Source organism: Megascapheus bottae, chromosome 5 (genome assembly GCF_031878675.1).
Source record: "Megascapheus bottae isolate mThoBot1 chromosome 5, mThoBot2.hap1, whole genome shotgun sequence".
Classification (NCBI taxonomy): domain Eukaryota; kingdom Metazoa; phylum Chordata; class Mammalia; order Rodentia; family Geomyidae; genus Megascapheus; species Megascapheus bottae.
Window position 1 is genome coordinate 62,286,629 of NC_143513.1, and position 23,160 is coordinate 62,309,788.

A 23,160-nucleotide genomic window follows, 5' to 3' on the forward strand; every position below is an offset into this window, starting at 1 on the left:
TACATGGTATTAGAATCAGATCTTCCCGGAGAGAGGCTTAGACCTAGACATGTAGATGGGTATGCTTGTGTCTTTCTACAATGTCAAAATTTATTGAATATAAAGTCACAAGGTATATCAATTCAATTGGCTTTAATTTGCCAATTACTAATGCTTTCATGTAGTAACCTTTGACACACACACAGTTCATTTTTTCTCATATGTAATGTCTAATATTCATTCTCATTTCACAGATTACATTTTTCTTATTGCTGGGGTGATTACTGCACACAGTGATTGTTTGAGATAGATTCTTGGGAATTTTTATGCCCAGGCTAGTCTCAAATCTCAAACCTCATCTTCTAATCTCTACCTCCCAAGTAGCTAGGATATCAGGCTTAAGAAACTACTTCCAGCCTCTAATGCTCATTTTTAGACCTCTCATCTTATTTTTCCTCAAGATAGCCCTTGATTTGCTTTAGTAGCTAAAGGTTAATTTAACTTTTCGTGAGACAGGAAGAAAATCATTCCATATTCTCAAATTATTATTTGACTTATTTTACTCAGCAAAATTATTTTCACTTTTATCTAATTGTTTTGCATACCAACAAGGCATTCTTTTCTGGTGCTAAACTTTTCTCATAAAGCATAATTATTTGAGATTTATCCATGTATCAATAATCCATCTCTTTTTAATACTGAATTACATTCCGTAGTAAAGTGGCCATAAATATTCACTTTCATACTTAGTTTTGTCATGGAAAAAAAGGAATAGGATGGTTTAACCATTGTTTTAATTATGTCCAATAATTTTTAAATTACTGTCAGCATTTTCCCCACATGCTAGGGCTATTTTATGCTCCCTTCAACAGAGTGAGAATTCCAGTTCCTCCAGGCCTCCATCAACAATGGCATTGTCGTTTTAACTTACCTTCTCCTTATGAAGAATGAGAAGCATTTTTGTCATTTGACTATTTTTCAACTTGTGTATCTTCTTTGTGAAGAATGTGCTCATATGTTTTACTCATTTTTAACTCAAGTTTACAATCCTTTATATATTCTGGATCAAAATTATTTTAATATGGATCAGGTACACATTTTATAAATAGACTTCTTCCAACTTTGTTTTACTTTGGAGTTTACTCATTTATTCATTACTTATTATTTTCTGTCGTTATAGTTTCCTTTGAATATGAGAATTAGCATTGTGATTTATCTTTTATCTTTCACCTATCTATTATTATTAATTTTTTTTGCCAGTTGTGGGCTTGAGCTAGGGTCTGAGCACTGTCCTTGGACTTTATTTTGCTCAAGGCTAGCACTCTACCACTTGAGCCTCAGTGCCACTTCCAGCTTTTTTTCTATGTATGTGGTACTGAGGAATCAAACCTGGGTCTTCGTGCATGCTAGGCAAGCACTCTACCACTAGGCCAAACTCCCAGCCCCTCACCTATCTATTATTAATATATTTTCTTTTTGTCCATGAATTCAGGGTTCACCATTATGAGGTGGGTTGGGGGGAGTTGCCCTTTAAGTCATATCTTTCATTCCTTCCACTTTTCTTTATTTTCAGATAGTGTCATGTTTTTAATGTGAGGCCAGCTTCAGACAATAATCTTCCTACCAACTCCTCCCATCAAGCTGGCATCACAGGTAATTGGCTGCTGATCCCAGCATGGCAATGTCAGCAAAAACTTGAACTAAGTTTTGATTAGGATTACACTGAGATACAAATTTGGAACAAATTGTCATCTCTGCAACATTAAATGCTTGCTTTGTTAACATTCCATACATCTCTATTTACATATATTCTTTAATTTCTCTCAGCAGTGTTTTGTAGTATAAATGGACCTGATCTTACTCCCCATTCCCCCAAGAAATACCCGTTAATATTTAGTGGATGTTACTGTAAATACTAGTTTCCTAATTTTCATCTCTGATAATTGTCAGTGTACAGGAATACAGTTAAACTTTTCTTACTGGCTTTGCAGTTTTACCCTTGCCAACATTCTTTTATTAGTTCTGGAAGATGCTGGTAGATTCCAGTGTGTTTCCAGCAACAACAATCATGTTGTTTAAGAAAACAGACACTTTGGATGCCTTTAAACTCCCTTTATTACTTTGCACAATAAGAAAAGAGTCCTATATATTTTCCTAGGTAGTTATCATTTCCAGTGCTTTTCATTACTTCTCGTAGGTATATGTTTTCGTCTAACACCATTTTCTGTGTCTGAAGAATTCCTGTTAATAGCTATTGCAATGTGGTTTGCAAGTGATGATTTTTTTTTTCAGTTTTTGTATGTCGAAAAGATTTGTTTTGTCTTGTCCGCACTTATTGGGGAGGTATTTTTGCTGGACAGAGAGCTCTAGGTAGACAATTTTTTCTCTTTCTATAGTAGATGTTATGGTACATGTACTGCTTCTGTTAAGAAATAGTCTTCATCCTCTGCTATTTTGTACATGGTGAGATGATTTATTGTTGCTTTAAAGATGCTTTTAATGTGTTTCCTTTCTGGCCAAAGATAGTGAACAATTCATGTATTTATTAAATGTTTTTTCTGCTTTTGAAAACTGGTAATCCATTCAGCCTTCCTGGATATTCATCCTTTATCTGAGGAATAACTATGAAAGATTTTTCTCCCATCCTGTAGCTTGTTTCTTGATTCTAGCTATTGATTCCTACGCTGTGCAGATTTTAAAATTAATTCTATTGTACCCTGCCTGGCCATAGATCAGACAGAAGTAAGACAGCATTACATTTAAAACACCTGAACACCTATGTTGATGGCAACACTGTTCACAATTCTAAACTATGGAATCAAACTATGTGCACATCCACTGATAAATGGCAAGGAAGATATAAAATGCAGGTACACAGTGTAGCTCTTTACTTAACCACAAAGAGCAATAAAATTATGTTATTTACAGAAAAATAAATAGAACTGGTGATAATGATGTTAAGCAAAATGTAGCTTGTTTGAGAAAGACAAATATTCTGTTATCTCTCATATGCATTACATCACAGAGCAAGAAAGACAGACACACAGACACTCAGACACACAGAGGGAGTGAAAGAAAGAACCAGTGAGAGAGGATTATAAAACAAGAGCTGGAAGATTAAGACCAAAATATGCATATACACATGTACAGAAACAGAATGATGAAAGCCATTAAAATTAATTAAAGTGGAATAAGGACAACAAAGAAGAGCAATGGAACTATGAATTTGATCAGAATCCATATTTCAAATGCACAGTAATATCCACAGTAAAGCAGGTCCATAGTACAATGAATATAAAAAGATTTTTCTATCACTGTTTTTGAGCAAAGTAATTAAATTTTCCCTAGGTGTATTTATATTTCTTGGACATTCTTGATGCTTTAAAATCAAATTCAGAAAATTTTCTAAAATTAATCCAAACATATATTCTTCCCTTCGCCCCTTAATAACTGAAGGTTAACATAGCTCAGAGATACTCCTCTTTCATTGTTGTTTCTCTCTCTTCTTCATGTGATTGTTGGGTCTTGAGATGTATTAGTCATCTTCTCTAGAAGGAAAAAATGTTTGCTTCATTCTGTCCAGAATATGTTTTTATTTTATTGTCAGTATAATATATAGAGGGGTTAGAGTTACATTCGTCTGGCAGTAGGTGTATTACTTCTCAAACACTGATACCCCTTCTCATGTTTTTGTCCCCATTTCCCTCTCTCCACCCCTCCCAATCATCTTGTTTTCCCCCCTTCCCTTCCATATTTCAGATAATCAAATAAATGTATATACAATATACCAGACAACAAAGTCGGGTACAGTAACCACATGAGATTAACCATAAGGGCAAAAAAAGAGAAGAGAAATAATATAGTACATTAAGAACAACAGTCACACAAGATAAACCTCTTGTTTCCATATCACAAATATTTTATATTCCACCTAAAACTTCAATTTGAATCTTTGAAAAATATATTCCTTTTATCTTTCCTTAAGTTTGTGCACACATGAATAATCTCTAGAATTCATCGAGCTAATGTCACTGTCTGATTGTAACATCTTTGTCAGTTTTTGTTCAATATTAATTGGTATTTTTTCTCATTATGGCCATACATTTCTAATTTTAGGCATGTATCTTTGGACATCTTACATGGTGAATGCTTCTTTGTTGGATGTTGAATGTAGAGGAATTTCTACAAATATTCTTAAGCTTCTTTCTAGATAAAGTTTAAGTATATACCCAGAATGTGTTACTCCATGGTCAGACCTTTAACTTTGGTTAGGTGTCAGTATTGTCATATTCATTCTAATGTCACCTGTACTCAATCTCTAAGAGGAGACTTTTCTAAGTACTCTACCCAATACCTTGTGAATTATGAGATTTTCTAGTCTGACTGGTGAGAACAGAAACTATTCCCACCTTTTATAGGCACTGAGAAATGTCCTCCTGATCATTTTGGATGTGTTGATTGGGACTCTGCTGAGTACTCAAATGGAAAACTCAACATCTCCTTGCATCCCCACTCCATTCTTCAGCCTGTATCAGTCTCTCTGCATTCCTAGCTGCAATTCACTAATTCATGGAGTTCTCTAGGCTATACTTTGGTTTTATTTTTCTCTCTTCATCCCATTTTGAAATTTCCTTCAAGACATTAAGTTGTAGAACCACAGAGCTCATTGTATGTATTTTTTTCACTGTCCTGTATCAAATACTTCTATGTGGAATAGTTTGCTGTCCATTTCACTCAGGAGGATAAATCTGGTCTAGGTCACTTTACAATATCTGGAAAACAAAGTCTGATTTTGCCATTCTTATTATAAACAATGGTAGATTGACCGCATTATCTCCCCTACACAATTAAGGTCAGGATGTATCTCTTTCCAACTCTCAGAATAAAATAAAAATGAAGATATTTTCAAGAATCTAGTCTTATCCTTGATATATATACATATATATATCGATATGAACTTATTCATACATCCAAAGCATGAAGATAACTTGAATATATACAAGAAATACCTTAAAAATACAAATTAGAACTTAAACCATAAAAAAACTTTTCTATATAATTTAATATCTCTGCTTCATATTTTTATAATACTAATCTCATTGGAATTATTCAAAGAGCAGATGAGATAATGTTTGTTGCATTTCTTTTCAAGTTTATTTCTAGAATTGCATAGAAATGAACAGTTATTATTGATGTCCCATCTCTCACCCTCCAGGGATTTTCTGGGAGATGGGCATACTGTTTGTGCTCTGCACATTACCAGTCACACCAAGATCTGAGGTTAGCTGTAAAAGCAATTTATAAACTTAAGGCATTATTATATTATTAAACCACAAATACAATTTGAAAGTTCATTCAGACATTTATAAGACTAGATTGAACTCTAAAGGCATTCTGCAGATGCAGTCTTCATCCATTTACAGCTAAATAAGTATTTAACCCATGATAACCTAGTGTCCTTTGCCCCAACCAAGGAAAATAGATGGTTTCCTTTACCATGGTTTCTTCTTATTGGAATAATTTTGGACAATAGTTTTTGATTCATTCAACTAGCTCATGCTCATGCATATATTAATTAATATGCACAAGGAATAAATGGGCAGCTCATACATAATGAATATTACAGAGGCTTATGCAAAATGCTGAGTGGAAGAAATACTTGTACGAAATACTTATTCTCTAGAGAAATCAAACATATCAGAAAACAAAACAGAACAACATAAATGAAAAGTAGCACTATAAGATGGCCCAAATGAGATGTAATAGCAAACAATAAATGCTTATCTAAGAAGAGAATGGACTGTTGTGGGCTGCAGTATACAGGAGAAAAAGCTTCTAGTAAAATGTGGCTGCTGAGCTGGCATTTGAAAGTCAAGAACAAATCCAATATTTAGAAATAAGTTTATGTTAGAGCAGCACAAGAGGAGCCAAATAAGGCTCAGGATTCAATGGGACTTTAGAAGCAATGAGTGAGCCATAGTTCACCAGTCAGCTAGGAAGTACTGGGGAACTTGTTTGGAGAAATATGTTTCCAAAGAAGATGTTATTCCACAGTTACTTAGAAGTGAAGAGGAGATTTGCTAATTGATACCAATACACATTTTTTCCTCAGTCTGTGTTTATACCATGCCATGGTATTGCTAGATGAATAGATATCCAGAAAATAGACTGTGATGGCTTCCTTCTGGACATATAACCAGAATCCAGTGATGGATGTGTCCTTTAAGGACAGAAGCCTGACTCCCCCTTTTTTTTTTTTTTTTTTTTGCCAGTCCTGGGCTTGAGCTCAGGGCCTAAGCACTGTCCTTGGACTTTCTCAAGGCTAGAGCTCTACCACTTGAGCCTCAGCACCACTTCCGGCTTTTTTCTATATGTGGTACCGAGGAATCGAACCCGGGCCTTCATGCATGCTAGGCAAGCACTTTAACCACTAGGCCAAACTCCCGGCCCCTGACTCCCCTTTAACTTGCCTCTTTATCCAGCCTGCTGCCTGAAATGCAGAAGTAGAGATGTGAGGTTAGAAACAACCCAGCACAAGCCGGCCACTGTGACTCAAGGCTGTAATCCTAACTACTCAAGAGGCTGATATCTGAAGATAAAGGTTCAAAGCCAGCCCAGACACAAAAGGAACTGAGACTCTTACATCCAAATAGCCTCTAGAAAAGGGGAAATGGGATAGGCTCAAGGGTAGGGCGGTAGCTGAAAATATCAGGGACAACGCCTAGGCCCAGGGGTAGGGCAGTAACCTTGAGCTGTAGAGCTTAGGGACAATGCCCAGGCCAAGTTCAAGCCCCATGACCCACAAAAAAAAAAAAAGAAAAGAAAAAAGAAAAAGAAAAAGAAAGAAAAGAAACGAAACAACCCAACAACCCAGCACAATAGCAGAAAAGCAGGAAAATAGCAGAGGTGATTTCTTCAGGGTACCAAACGCTGGACTTCATGAGTATGTGTGTTATAAAATATAAAGTTATTTGTATTTTTTACTTGTTCCATTGTATGTTGAAGGTTCTAACAAATCAGCTTAATTCTACATGTTGAGCTACTGCTTGATTATGGCATGGCAAGGTTTGGCCTCTGAAATTCATTTAGTCCAAAGTGCTATATAAATGACATACACATGAATGATTTAGAAAGGTATGTGTTGCATTAACAGAGAGCCCTTGCAAATGCTTGAGTAAGGAAGTGACAGGAAAAGAATTGTATTTACATGAGCTCATTTGAATGATATTTAGCATATCTGTGCTAACAGAGGTTATGAATGGGTATTGCAGGATTTACATAAGAGAAAACAGGCCATTTTTTGAGGTAATAAAATTGTCCTGTATCTTGAAGGGAGTCATGGATATATGAGTATGTATACACACACACACACACACACACACACACACACACACACACACACACACACACAGAACATATCAGCTGTATATATAAAATTGATGTATTATGGGGCCGGGAGTTTGGCCTAGTGGTAGAGTGCTTGCCTAGCATGCACAAAGACCCGGGTTCGATTCCTCGGTACCACATGCATAGAAAAAATGCTGGAAGTGGTGCCGAGGCTCAAGTGGTAGAGCTCTAGCCTTGAGAAAGTCCAAGGACAGGGCTCAGGCCCTGAGCTCAAGCCCAGGACTGGCAAAAAAAATAAAAATAAAAATAAATTGATGTATTATGCACATATATACTTCCTTAACAGGGTCGACTAAAGAGATCAATTTAGCATGTGCATAGACAGATCCGTGGGAAAAAAAACAGAGGAAGGCAGAAGAGAGAGCCATCTATGTTTCAATCAAAGCTTTAGGTAATTGAGACTTGTTCTGGGAAGAGTAGGAAGAATAAGAAAATATAATTCTGGAAGGAGGAGTAGATTTTGGAGAATCGTTATGCTTGGAGATATTGATTGACATGAAAAAAGAAATCTTGCTTTCTAGTGTAAGGAATCAGCAAAGCCATACCACAGGCTGGTGATGATACCATGCTCTGGAGTGGGGGGGAGGGTGGAGTGGAGCTCTGGAATGTACTTGCTAAGCAAACAGCCCCGGCATCACTCTTCTGCTTTTATAATGGCATTGCTGATGCCTACAGATTTCAAAGAGCTATGAAGAAGAGCAAAGGAGATACCTACAAAGCGCCTTGCACACAACTTGCATGGAATGTCTGAATCCTGACAGTCTCTGCGAATGCAGGAAAGATCAATTGCCAATGGCATATTAAAATAGAAATAAGTGAGCTTTCAAAATGGTATCATAGGTGTCCCCATATGTGTTTCTAAGAGTTACTTGGCTGTGAGGAAATAATAAGTTCCTAGGAAAGGCAAGGGTTCTTTCAAACATGAGATGAGAATGGGTAAGGGAGGGTTAAAGATGAACAGTATGACAGTTGGAAGTTCTTTTAAAAAATGGTATGTTCATTCTGCCCCCACAAAATTCAATAGGTTTCCATTTCTTATTTCTTCACCTGTTTCGACTCATCAGGAGGAAAGGGCATTCATACAAAAAGAAGCTCTTGTAGCAAACATCCTGCTTAAGATTCTCTTCAGATGAGATTTGGTTCTCAGCCCATTTTCTGTCAGGTTTTGTGAGATGGGAAAGCAATGAATAAAACTTCTTAGGCTCTATGGTGAATTCTCCTGAGTGCCAGACTGGAATTTACAGCTGCCTGTGGCCGCCTCCATCTGCATGTCCTGCAGGCTTCTCCAACTCAGTGTGTCCCAGACCAAATCAATTCCCTCCCACACACTCAGCCTCTTCCAGCCTGCTCTCTGGGTTAATGCCATTGCCAGTTTACAAGGTACTACAGTCTAGAAATTGCAGTTCTTTTACATTTTTCATACTCACCGAGATCAATCTGCTGTCAGTTTGAGGAGAGGATTGCTGTAGGGTTATCTGTCTTCTACGCTCTGTTCCTTGACTTTCATTGTCCTGTGCACATCTTCATTCTTCTCCAGCAGCATAGAAGCATCACTCCTGAGTCTCTCATCTCACCACCCACCACCCCTCAATTTTTGCATAATTGTAGAGCTCCAGTATGCTCCATTTACCTAGGTGAGGGTAAGTGACAGCTTGACCCCAGAGAATCTTGAGTCATGTCTGCACCTGTCTCGCTGTTCCATTTCTCACTTGACTAATACCATGAAGTTTCTGACATATGGCTTATTATTTTCCAAAGACATTTCAAGGGCTCTTCTTGGAACATACAGAATGAGGCCTCTACCCCAAATGTTACCTCTCTCCTTTTCCCACGGTGTTTGTTCTAAATTTCTACACTCTGTCTGACCACACTGAACCATATACCATGGCCCCCAACTAATAAGGCTTACTGTTTTAACTTCAGAGCCACAGGTCATGGCCTCGCAGAATGTTCTCCAGGAGCTGGGCTCCATTGCTCCCTTCTGACTCTACATTTCCTTGGTGTAACTGTACTACTTATTCCCACTTTCCTCACTCTCTTCTTTCTCAGCATGGCCTTAATCACCCATAGTCCTTTATTTCTTTTCCCTATGGTTATCGCAGGCATCTCTCACTTATATTTTAAAGGATTTATAAACAGATACCATGTCTAATTGCCATCTCTGTCCCCGGGGCACTCTGAATTACCTTTTAACCAGTCTAAAATAATCTTCTTCTGAAAAATTGACTTTAAAAATCAAGATTTTTTTTTAACAAAGAAAGCTTTGAAAAATTCCCTAAGAAATACTTAACAATTTTGTTTGCACAGTACCTGAACAGACAACTCCCTCAGCTTTAGGGCACTAAATATACTTTTTAAAGTTCCCTGCACTTTTATTATCCCAGGTGCACTGCTACTAGAAGAGGCCTTTGTGGACCACTGCTATAAATGTCATTTGTTCCCATTAAGCAAATGTATTTGTTATATATAAGCCTGACTGTCTAAATTTATGGAGACTATTCCAGAGAGTAGTAAGCTAGCTAATATATCAAAAATATGTAGTCTAAAAATGTGAAAATCAGCTTTTATAATTTGAGGACTTTTTATAAGCTTGGTCATTCAATAACTATGAGATATATTAGAATAAAATTTCACCACTGTCCAAGCACTTCGAATAAAACACAGTTATCTCAGCTGCTTGCATAAAACGTGATATTGTAGGAAGTTAGACTATGAAAAAAATTATAATAGGGGATTCTTTTGGCTCTAATTGATTAAGTAATTGCTCAGTTTATTAAAAATTTGAGTCCATGAAAGGTATTTAATCTGGCAGCTAATTTCAAGTGTTGTATTCCTTAGATTCATTCCATTCCCTTCCTTGCTTTTCTCTTCCTTGCTTTTCTCCCTCCCTTCCTCCCCTTCCTCCAGCCTCTTCTGTCTCTTCCTCTCTCATAATTCTCTCTTTTTCAATTTTATAGCAAGGATTCTTGCTATATTACCCATATTGGCCTACACTTCATATAATTATATTCTGTTGCCTCAGCCTCCTGACTAGATGGTATTACAAATATATACTACCATATCCAACTAGAGTCATTGAAAAATTAATAATAATTGCAAAAATTAGGATAAAAAAAACTTCAGAAGATAAATACAGTCATTTTCCCCCTTGATAGTATGGGGATTTTTACCTTAAGATCATACACTTGCTTGGTTTGCTTGCTTTGCTAGTACTCTACCTCTTGAGCCATGCTTCCAGCCATGATTTTACAAGTTTTGTTAGTTATTTCAGAAATGGAGTATCACAGAATTTTTTACATTGTCTGGCTTAAAACCATCATCTTCTGGATTGCAGTGTGTTGAGAGAAGGCTTACAAGTGTGAAGCACCAGAACTCAACTGGCACATTTATATATTATATCAAACTATATTATTTCTAGCTGAGACAAAAACCAAGATTGAAAAATAAATAAGCTTTATTGTTGTTTTCAGTGAAGCTAACATACTTATACAGATTAGTTCCAGAGTTCAGAAAGTAATCCTTTTTACATCATTCTTCCTCATCTCCCCCCTTGCTAATCTTTTTAGTAGTGAAGGCACTTTTTTTAATGTGTAAAAAGTAGGCACAGACAGAGTATTTACTCTCTGTAAAATATTTATTGACACTTGTTTTAAGATTTTCTTTCTATAATTTGAGAAATAAACATAATGCACAAAATACAGTAAAATGCACTTTCCCCTTTCAAATAAATATATTTTACTTTTGTAAAAAGTATTAATTTGCCACAGTACAATAATCAGTGAAATAAAGCAAAGATAATCTCTAGTTTAATTATCACTTATTTGAATGGTTCTCACAAGCACTTTTCTAGAGGAAAAGAAACTATTCTTTGTAAAATAATATTGTCTTGGAGATTGTTTCTCTTTTTTGGAAAAAAGCAAATATAACATCTTTTAAAAAGCACTTATTGTCATTAAAGTGTCCTCACTTGGGAGAAAAATAGCAACCAAATTTCTGCTGAACAACAAGTTATATGTAAATTTTCTTGTTAAGGCAGACTACATTCAGAATTACAATGATTCCTATGTATCACACCGGTAATTTTCAAAATTAGTGGTTAAGTGTTTAAATTAACAGATATGAATATAATATAGACAGAAGACAGAATTTAAAAACTCAGCAAAGGCTAAAAACACAGTGCTATACAGAACAAATTTATCCTTTACACAATTCTTAACATTATAACAATGGAAATTACTGAATTATACAGACTTATCACAGAGTAATATACATAAGTATCCCTGATCAGTTTAAGGTATTGTGTTAGTTTGCTATTTTAAATTGTAAGACTAGCTTTATTACCAACAAAATCACAAATAGGTAGTCACTAACCTTGAAAGTTTCCTTCCATATCTTGGATTATCTAGTCACCTTCAAAATAATATATTATCAAATATAGAAGTCATTAGTAATGTCTAAATTTCTATGTTAGCAGTTCATTGATAATTTACAAACTAACAAATCAACCTTTATGGTCGTTCCAAATTCATCATTCATATGAATATAAAAATGCTAATAACCCATGCCACTGTGAAACATCACTGTGCTCAGAAAAAGCTTATAGAGGTTAGGAAGGAAATACCAGGAGTATCAGAACTGTCCTTAGCATTACAACAGGCACAAAGTATTTTCTGGTGGTCATGTATAAAAGTTTTCCTTTTTTTTCTTTCATGGAAATATCTTTATGTCCACAAATTTTCCAAAATACATAACTGCACTCAAAAACTCAAGTCCAATAACTAAAGTTTGTGATTTCCTTCCTCGTCTTTCTTCATAATTCTTCCATCTCAAAGTGTGTATTAAAGCTGTTTGCCATTGATGTGTGTTCAAAGATCCTTGAGAGGCTTGGTTTCAACAGTTCTACTGAGTGGCATGACAGGTGTTGAGAAGTGTCAGTCTTCAGGGACATCATTTGGTCTGTACCAGGCTCCCTTCTGTCATAATACAGAGCCCAGAGCAAAGTTATGGTGAGAATCATGGCAAGGATTTGTGTCACTCCAATGGAGATCCCCAGAAACCTTAGTACTTGTAACTGTTTGGTTCCTCTCAAGAAAGAATACATTTTCTTCCCACAACCCTATAAAAGAAATAACATAGTCAATATCATGCTGGATAAGTCAAAAATAGTGAAAACAACTAGAATTAGTTAATTAAAAATTATAAGGCTTAAAACAATATCTACCAACAGGAAAAGCTGTTGACCAGCCTATCTCTTATTTTCCATCCAGAAACAAATTCACTGATAAAACACAAATTTTAGAAAGAAAGGGTTGGGAAATATTTTTGTGTATGTATAAAGATGTCAAATAATAAATATTTTAGTCTTGATAATCCCTGGTATTCTCTGTAACTACCTATTTTTACCACTGTTATAGGAAAGCAGTCATGAATAATACAGAAATGGTTAGAGGAAGGGATGACCCCCAAGGAACTTATTGGGGCAGCAGAAGGCACTACAACAATGTAGAAATAGGCTAGACATTGCTGGCCTCTGATCTAAACGTCTCCAAACTTTTCAGACTAAATTATTATCTTGAATAGTCCTCATTAACCAGCATCTCAAGTAACTAAGACTGGTGGCTTGTTTCCAGATAAATAGATAGACAGACAGATGTAATTCACTCTTCTAAAGGGAATCTAGCTATAAATAAAGGTGAACATCTAAGACTACAGTTTATAATAAATTTCAAGAACTTTCAAATCCGAGATTATGCTCTACTTAGAAGCTAACAAATTAGCTTGTCACAATTCAATAGACACCGGAGGAAGAATGGATGTTGCCATTACTCATAACAATGATAAGTAGCAGAGAACATGTCAGTTTCTCAGGTTCCCAGGACAACCAGAAGAAGGACATTTTAATGTCTACATATCCAGCAGATTGGATTATAGGAAAGGAAACCCAAGTTTAGAGAACCCTAGTGTTTTATAACGGGCAGTACAGAAAAGGTCAGCAATGTAAGAAATGTATCACAAATGATTCTTAGAATTACACACTATGAAATGCTTTCCATTCAGTATCATTTCAATTGTACCTTTATAATAGTCTCTGTATCTTAAATTTTACCCATATACTTCTTCAAAAGAAATGGTTTTAAGTCTCCCATCTTTCTCAACTAATTCACTGAAAGCTGAGAAACTGCATAGAAGAGGTAATATTAAAAAAAAGCCTGTGAGTAAAATAGAAATTAATAATTAAGGATAATTTGCTGGGCCTTGTATTTTGACATTGTAGAAAATCAATTGTTTTTTAGACAATTACATTTGACTTTTTTGAAGATAGAGTAATTATTAACTGCAGAATGTTTTGTGAGTTAAATATATTGGTTAACACTAAATGCTCTAGAGTGAAAGTGGACCACTTAAATCAGTGGGTTCAGCTTTTTCTCTTTGAAAAGCAAGATTTTAAAGCACTTCTGCAGTGACATCAACAAAAGAAATACATGAGTCTGAGCAGTTTCTCTTATACATAAACAAAGAAAGCAACAGCCAAAAGAAAAAAAAAAAACGGTCACACTCAACTTTTTGACAACTCTGGAAATAAGCCAATATTTGCGGCAATCTGAGAAGCATTTATTCGAGCAAAGCACCTGGATCTTTGGGGAAAATAGTAAGCTTTGTTACATTTGAATGTGCCCCAGTTCCCTTTCTCTTTCTCAGCTCTGCAGGAATCATGAAAAGCAGCAGCCTGCAAATCATGCTGAAAACTTGCCACACCAAATAGAATGGGGTTGGAGCTCCTTCAAAGCCCCCATTTCCAGTGAGAATTAACATCATTTGTCAAATCTGGTAGTTTCCTGGAAGACCCCACTTACAAGGCTGTCTTTGTGTGACCTGAGTTGGAGCCCAACCATTGGAACAGCCTTCTCCCTTGTGAGTGTTTACCAAAGACAATTAGAAACAACTGCTGACCACTGATGCTAGTCCAAGAATTAAATTACAGTTGCATACTGCAGCACTAACCAAAAAGCTTAAAAAGAAGCTGGGAATAAGTCCATGATGGGATTGCCAAGGCTTTCTAACATATCTGATACAGAATCCAGAAATTTACACATATTCCTAGGATTATGCACATGCTCCAGGAAGACCTGGGAAGGCCTTACTACCTCAGAATACACTTGAGGTTCTGGGAAACCTTGGCAAAGGCTAGAAGACTGCTGGTTCCCAAATATCTAAGGAACTCTCCATCCATTTATTATGACCTAACCACTAAGTTACTTAGGAAGTGACTTTTTTGTCCATACATGACAAAGAATACGGACTTCATAGAACTAGTTTAGAAAAGTTATTTCACTCACAATTAAGCAGCCAAACAATTAAGCAAAACTCAGTTAGGGGAAAGGAGGAAAATCTGATTTCCGAAGATGTCCAAAGATGCAATCATGAAATTGACTTATAATTGGAGGATAGCTTTGCCTTACTCAGCAGTCCTGTCCACACACTGGAACAACTCTAATGTTTGACAGTCATTTCCTGTTAGAACTTGTCTTCCTCACAGGATGCATTGCTTCCTGTTCTGCTCCTAATCCACCCACTTTCCACAGAGTAGACTCACAACACAATGACAAGCCAGCACCTTCTTTTAGACCAATGTCTTCTCCAGCCTAACTCTTCAACAGTTCCATCAATACTTCAAATCTATATCCACCATTCTGATGATTCATTCCTGACCTGTACTGATTTTGTCAATATTTCCTGGAAAATGTCATAAATCTTTAACTTTTAAACAGCTTAGATAAGCTGTATGAAAAAATTTATCCAACAAAGGCTATTTTGAATAGATTTGAATCCTAAAGAAAAATTTACTTTTTGGGGGAAAACTGTTCTCAAAAAGGCAGCCATGAGATTGTGTTGTCATATAACTTTACTGAGACTTCCAGATTATTGGATGCTGAAGATGACCTCCTTACCATTTCTTTGTTTCATCTGTAAAGCACATCTACAACTTTTCAAATATCATAATTTTAATCTACAAATTTGCCCTCAGGAAGACATATAGTCTAGAAATTATGAAATGCCTAATACAACTTGGGAGGGGGGAAGCCAGGATGGGAAAAACTGGCAGAGAATGAGGGAAGAGTGACACTGTTCAAAGAGAAATATACTCATTATTTGACTTATATAAATGTAACTCTTCTGTACATCACCTTTACAATAAAATTTTTTTAAAAACCTTTATAAAAAGAAATGATATAATGCCATCTAAAGACACTTTATACTCAGTCCAGCAAAACCTGCTCATATACAATATATGAAATCCAATGTATTATTCTCCACTGAAGAGTACTTTAATGATACGTATTGAAGAACACTACAAAACTGCTCTCAAACTGGTGAAAAATAAAATGGAGGATATTTTGCTAGATTACTTAAGAGCAGCAGGTACACAACGTCACTATAAAGTACTTTGTTCCTTTCCAGTTTATGATTTGTTCCTTCATGTATGCTTCTCTTCTGACATTTGAATAACACCGATGAGTCTGCCTCCTCCTCAGCTGGGCGGTCTGAAAGCTCCAAGGTCAACAGGAAACTCAACTACAGAAATCTGTGTCCCTTCCAAGAAACCGTGCATGTTACCTTTTCCCTTTGCCTAGACTCTTCCATTCTAGTTCTATTTCATTATTTTTAATTCATTTGTATGATGTGTGATAGGCTGCCTTATTTAGTAACAGAGATGTATGGTGCAAACATTCAGCTGGTAGCACAAATTCCTCTACACTGCATTCAATTTAATATTGCTCTGATAACTCAGAGGCATTATAAAGATTGCACCATAACTACCCAGCAACATGCTAGATATCAATGTCATTTTCCAGAGTATTTAATGTTATGAATTAACTTTCCAAAGAAACACTCCTATACTTTTATAGAAATCACCCCAGCATTTAGGGTCAGTACTACAATATCTCTATTGCAATAACTCAACCCAAACATAACACTGAGGTTATTTTGAGCCAGTTCAAATAATTATGTATATTTTTTTCAGTGTAAACACAGATGATTTTGTTGAAAAGCAAGGTCTAGAGAAAAGTAAAGGTCTAGAGAAAAATAAATGTTTTTATATAATCTGCTACCCTATTCACAGACATTTAGTTGTCCAAACAAATTTTTTCTGAGTGAATCAAAAGAAGAAATAGATAGCCGGGTGTATTGGCTCCTAGCTAGTCAGGAGGCTGAGATCTGAGGATCATGGTTCAAAGCCAGCCCAGGCACTAAAGTCTGTGAGACTCTTCTCTCTAATTAACCACTAGAAAACTGGAAGTGGAGCTGTGGCTCAAGGGATAGGGTGGTAACCATGAGCTGAAGAGCTCAGAGACATTGCCCAGGCCCAGAGTGACTGACAAAAAAAAAAAAAAAAAGAGGAAATGTACATGTTAGAAATCAAATGTACACTTCCTTTCACAAAGATATTTTGTTCAGCATTTGGGAAGAATGAATCGCCCTTACGCACTTTGTTAAATAGAAATATTCTGAGCTGATTTTTACTGAAAGTATTTTCTTCCCAGCAAAGCTTTGCTAGGCCTCATCTAATAATCTGAGATAACTCAAAAGCATGAAGAGTACTTGTTGACAAACCAACTTTACTTGCTGCATCATTGAAGTTCTGGCCAACTATTAGCTGAAAATAAAGACACTCCCTTTATCAGAAAAAAAGGCACGTACTCTACATTTCCTGGACTCTGTTTGAAGGCACATCAGGATGCCTCATTTCACTTGAGGAAATTATACACTTGAAATTATTCTCTGATCTATCTCCAAAATGAGATTCTAAATTTGGAAGAACATCCGTGTCTTTTCGGTAGTCGAGATTCACAGGCCACATCAAAGAGTCAGGCAAGCCTTTTAAGCTTTAGGAAGATAACCTATAAATAAACTCTAGGTAACAAATACACACATATCTATATTGATATTTTTGTAATTGATTTTTGGTAATAAACATGGATATCAAATTTGACATGACTGTTAATTATCAGGTACAGTTCTATTGCTCAATAATTCAAGAACTCAGTGATGTCAGCTCATGAGTTCACAAGTTTGTGGGTGTTAAACAAGCTGGATCAAGAATTCTCCACAGATGATATAAGCTCTGCAGGGAAGTAGTGCTTCCTTCAAAAGAAAATTTTAATCACATAATAAAAACCCTAACAGCATATTTTCTTCTAGAAAGTGTAAAATTAACCTGTGTGTAAGAAATGTAGTAGAAAAGGTCATTTTTAATTTTTAAAATATATAACAAATCCCTACATCTTAATGCCTTACCTCCTGAACCACCTTCTTTCTCGCTCTCTCTCTCTTTTGTTTGAGGTACTAAAGTCTGAATTCAGGGTCTCACACATGCTAGACAGTCACTTGATCCCTTGAGCTACACGCCTAGAATTTTTTTTTAATTTCATTTTATTGTCAGCGTGTGCAGAGGGGTTACAGTTACATTCATCAGGTAGTGAGTACATTACTTCTTGAACATTGTTACCCCTTCCCAGGTTTTTCTTCCAATTCCCTTCCCTCCAGTCCCTCCCAAGTTGTAAGATTCATTTCCAACATACTGTCTTATGAACATCGCTGTTACATTTGGTTTTAATTTTACATTTTGCACAGGGACTGGACAATTTGCCTGGGCTAGCCTCACACCACAGGGTAGTTCAGTCTTTAAGAGAAGGTCTCACTAATGTTTTTTGCTCAGATTGGCCTAGTGTTCTTTCTACTTCCTGAGTAGCAGTGATTACAGGCTCTTTGATCTCATTTTAATCTTCACAACCTGATAGATGGGACCATCCAAAACTAAATTCACGTTTCTGTTATGATGAGCAAAGTCAGGGATAATTTAGTTAGTTAAAAATCTCCTTGTAGGGACTGGGAGTTTGGCCTAGTGGTAGAGTGCTTGCCAGCAGGCACAAAGCCTGGGTTCAATTCCTTAGTACCACATACATCGAAAAAAAAGCTGGAAGTGATGAGGTAGAGATCTAGCCTTGAGAAAGTCTAAGGACAGTGCTCAGGCCCTGAGCTCAAGCCCAGGACTGGCAAAAAAAAAAAATCTCCTGTGGATATCCAATTTTTCTACTTTTATTTGTTGTTAACACTGTCAATAACCTCTTTTGCTCAAGGCTAGTGCTCTTCCACTTTGAGCCACAGCACCACTTCCTGTTTTCTGGTTCTGAACTGGAGATTAGAGTCTCGTGGACTTTCATTCCAGGGCTGGCTTTTAATCCTCAGTTCTCAGCCTGCTGAGTAGCAAGCGTTACTAGAGCTTCTGGTGCCTGGCTTTATCTAGTTTTAAAAAATAAATACATCAATAAATGACTGTCACTATCATCGTTAGCTACTACTATGCTCTAAAAGTGTGTTTAGTACTCACCACACGGTGTGCTAAAGGTTTCTCAGGCTTATCTTTGCACAATTACAATGAAGTAAATACTGTTGATATCTATCAGATGAGGAAACTGAGGTGCAGAAGTAAAAATTTCAGTAAACCCTGTCAACTCCTGTCAACCTCTGAACATTTTAGTATCCACAGCACTGGACTTTGGAATCTTATTAGATTCAAACTCATTCTGTCCAGCGGATTTTATTTTCCTCGCCAATAAAGTGCTAGTAATAACACCTGACTTTCTTCGAAGAACTATTATAGGTTTAGGCTTTTGTTTGTTTTTGCCAATCCTGGGGCTTGAACTCAGGGCCAGAGCACTGTCCCTGACCTTCTTTTACTCAAGGCTAGCAATCTACCACTTGATCCACAGTGCCACTCCTGGCTTATTCTGTTTATGTAGTACTGGGGAACTGAACCCAGGGCTTCATGCCTGCTGGGCATGTATGCACTACAAAAGTGTGGTCTCTCTGACCTTTTCCCACACTCCTTTCTCAAGTCTTTTTGATCCCCCAAGTAGGTTATAGAATATGGAATTGCTCTTCTTTATAGCAAGCCACAAAACCTAGGAATGACAGTTACTGGCCTCCTCCCTTTTTCCCTGAATATCCATATGTGACAGGTATGCTGTCCATAGCTAGAGAGTTATAGATGAGATCATATCATACAGATATACAAGAACAAATCTGCAACTAGCCTTGCCAGAGTCCCTCCTCACCAATCATTTACTATTAGATCACATCCTCCTTTATTCAACTACATACTTCTTTCCTCAGATGTAGCACAAAGACACAGTTTTCCTTAGGTCTTGGGGTCTTCAGTTCTGAAGATTCCTTGTTACATGAAGCTTTCACTGAAGGGTATTTATGTGCCTTTTTTTTTTTACAGCAATGCCAGTCATGAATCTTAGGATAGGAAAGGAAAAGCATTTCCCTGTCTTTGATTTCCTTGAACTCACAGCTCTAAATGGCCATGTCTATACTATAGGCATGCACCTTCCTAAAGCATTTAAATACCCTCATGTGTTTAACTCTCAAAACAAGGAAAAGTGAGGAGAAAGGAAAGAGAAAGAGGAAGAAAGGAGAAATGAGTACTGTAGCTATCACCATTGCTCAGTGAGAAAATGTAAACAGAGAGATTAAAATTTTGTCCAGTGTCACACAGGTAGAAAGCAACTGAGATTTCACCTGAGGAATTTAGCTTCAGAACCTACTCAGCTTCTGAGGTGTACTTACTTCTTCAATAAAAAAATTAAAAAAAAAAAACATATTCCTAAGACACTCACTTCCTTGTTTGCCATTTGTCTGGACCTCAAAAAAGTCTCTTCTTCACAGTTCCATCTGAGAATATATATGTGGTTTTGTCTCTTCCCATGCTTCCATTACTTCATACCCACCATACTTAATTATACCGTATTTTCTTGCCTCCCTTGAACTAAGTGAGGTCATGGTGGTCTCTGCCAATGGAATGGGAACTTAGGTAATGTGTGTAAGGTTTCAAGCAATGGATGTACTCTTTACCACTGGGTTAAAGAAGGGCAAAGTGTAGAGGACAGGAGTTTTTAAAATGCAAAGTCATTTTACTGTGTTGGCCCACAGATAAACGTGCACTGGAGAAATAACTGTCACCCTGGATGAGCTTTCTGGTCTATGACTGAAAAATTCCCACTTCATCTAAGCCACTGCATTGTCCTTTCTATTGGCACACACAAAACATTGTGTCTCTAGCTGAGTCTTCTCTCCTAAGCTCCTGATACCTACTGGGTTTCACATCTAGATGACTTGACCAAAACATTAATCTCAGCATTTCCAGAATGTAGCGAAATAGAATCCACACTTTTCCATCAATAAATGGCTTACATTTCAGCATCCAAATTAAAGCCAAATATGCTTATAAGGTTCTCATCCACCACCCCCTGCTTTCAGCTACGGGGTCACCCAATCCCATTGGTTCTAACTTTTAAATATCCTTCATATTTACTCTCTCCTATCCATCAATTCTTCAAGCTAAGTTTCAGCCCTTCTTATCACCAGGATATCCCACTACAGGCTCCTACCTAATTTCCAAGTTCCAAGACACAATCCATCACCTCAATCTGCTGACCCATGCATTTCATTGTCTATATTCCTACATCATCGTTTTAAAGCACAAACCTAAAATTATTACTGTGTGAGTACTTTCTCGGGTCAAAATATTACAAAGGCTTTCAGAATGGTGCACTGTGAGGGTAAAAATTGCACTCTGCTAATAAAGCACAAGAGGCAAAGTTGTTTGAGTGAACAGTGAATAGGGCACAGGAAACACAATTGAACTATGTGAAGAGCCTGAAAGAAAGAAAAGAATGCATTTGTACACCAGAAGCAAAACTGGCAGAACTGTTCCCGGCCTGATTAGATCAAGCAAAGCCAGATGATAAAGGGTTACCCCCAACCTCCTACCAAGCCCAAACTGGCCCTGCAGGGCTTTGAATGATAAAACAGACAATACCCCAAGCCAAAGTCAACCTGATCCTGCTGGCAGTGTAGAAGGAGATAATGAAGTCGACAGAGAGGCAGGAGGGAGTATATCTTTGACTTTATATAAAAGAACCCTGAGAATAAAACTTCTTAGGGATATTCCATCTAAATAACCACTGATCCTGAAAAACTGCCTATCGTTCGCTATCTAGGCAGCAGGTGTGATATGTTTATCTGAGAGCAGAGTTGTATTATTAATAAATCAGAATCTGATGACTACTCTGTCCTCAACCCTCCATTCATAATAATGCTGCAAATCTGTAAAGACATCTGCCTTTTCATCTGGCAGCAACTCGGAAACTTCAGGATAGAATCCTTGTATTGGCAGATCTATAGGACTCCTCTCATCTCAGCCAGGCCATGTGCAACTCTAGGGCAGGACCTCAGCCAACCCAGTGTTCCCATTGTTTTCAACTACTTTCAGTACTAACTCCGATTGCTGCTTCTTGGCAACAATACCTTTTCAGCACCCCATGACCAGATATTTTCTGCACCTAGCAAACACCTTATCCTTCAAGACCGAAAAGGCCAGTGAGACATTGCTCAGTAATGGGGATCTGCTTGCTTCTAACTCAATGTTGCTCCCACAGCTTGGCCCACTGACCATCCTCGCACCACCACCTTCTCCAAATTGTCTAGCCCAGAATCTCAATCTAAATGGGAAAGCTCATTCCCTTAGGTGACAGGCACCAGAGTCCCTTAAATCAGGCCATACCTGGCTCAACCACAAACCTGCAAAATAGGTTCCTGGAACCAGGCCATATCAGGCCATTACCACAAATTCTCAAGGCCCAGTCCTGGAACTCTTTAAAATCTCCAGATATGGGGCCGGGAGTTTGGGCTAGTGGTAGAGTGCTTGCCTACCATGCACGAAGACTCAGGCTCGATTCCTCAGTACCACATACATAGAAAAAAGCCAGAAGTGGTGCTGAGGCTCAAGTGGTAGAGCTCTGGCCTTGAGAAAGTCCAAGGACAGTGCTCAGGCCCTGAGCTCAAGCCCAGGACTGGCAAAAAAAAAAAAATCTCCAGATACCCGTGACCTTACTCTGACCCAGGACACTACTTAAAGTCCATCCATCACTTGGACCCCATTATGCCTTGTGTCTCCTGAATCTCCTCAGGTTACCATGGTATCCCTCTTCAATGTTCTATTAAAGTTGATCTAGTCTGCTGAGGTCAATATCTTCATCTACTTTCATTCTTACCTTTTCCAATCCATCCTTTTCCCTAACACTCACCACTGTGTCCTGCCATGCCCATCACAGTTGAGAAGAAAAAGAAGAAGAGGAAGAAGAAGAGGAGGAGGAGGAGGACGAAGGTGACAGTTAAGGATTTTCCAGTCAATGCCAAGTCCTTTCTGTGCCCTACTTTAAGACTGACTAATTCCTATAAAATTATTTTTGCTGCTCTTTTGGGGACACATTTTATATTCAGATTTGGCCAATCTTACGTTCATATATCAGGGGCACATGGATGGAGGTTTGAGATATTATTTCTCAATCCTTACTTAGAATTCTTTGAATTCTTGATCTTAGTTTTTGGAGTTTTTTGTTGTTGTTGCTGTTGTTCTGATTTTTGTTTTTCTGTATCAGATGGCAATTTTTCTGGTCTTTTGGAGAATTTCAGCAGCATCCAAAGAGCAAGAGGAACTGAGTGAAAATAAATTGATTCTATAACTGAGTGAAAATAAAGTGCCTTTATAACTAAGGGAAGTTAAAAAAAAGTCACATCCCACTTCCAGTTGCATCCTTTTTACTCAGAATTCTTCACCATGTCTCCACTTCTGGCTCTGAAATGATGAACATTGTATGTAACAATAAGAAAATGAAATGGTTCCTATTAGTCGAAACAAATATA

General features: G+C 37.2%; 1 protein-coding gene across 2 annotated transcripts in view; it reads right to left on the minus strand.

The window, feature by feature from the left end:
* Positions 1 to 12,036: 12,036 nt before the first annotated feature.
* Positions 12,037 to 23,160, minus strand: part of Tspan12 (tetraspanin 12) — a 52,063-nt gene continuing 40,939 nt past the window's right edge. For both annotated transcript variants that reach the window (XM_090333206.1, XM_090333207.1), the window contains one exon: positions 12,037 to 12,502. In XM_090333206.1, the coding sequence (XP_090189332.1) occupies positions 12,197 to 12,502 (306 nt within the window). In that variant the 3' untranslated portion in view covers positions 12,037 to 12,196. The remainder of the gene's footprint in view (positions 12,503 to 23,160) is intronic.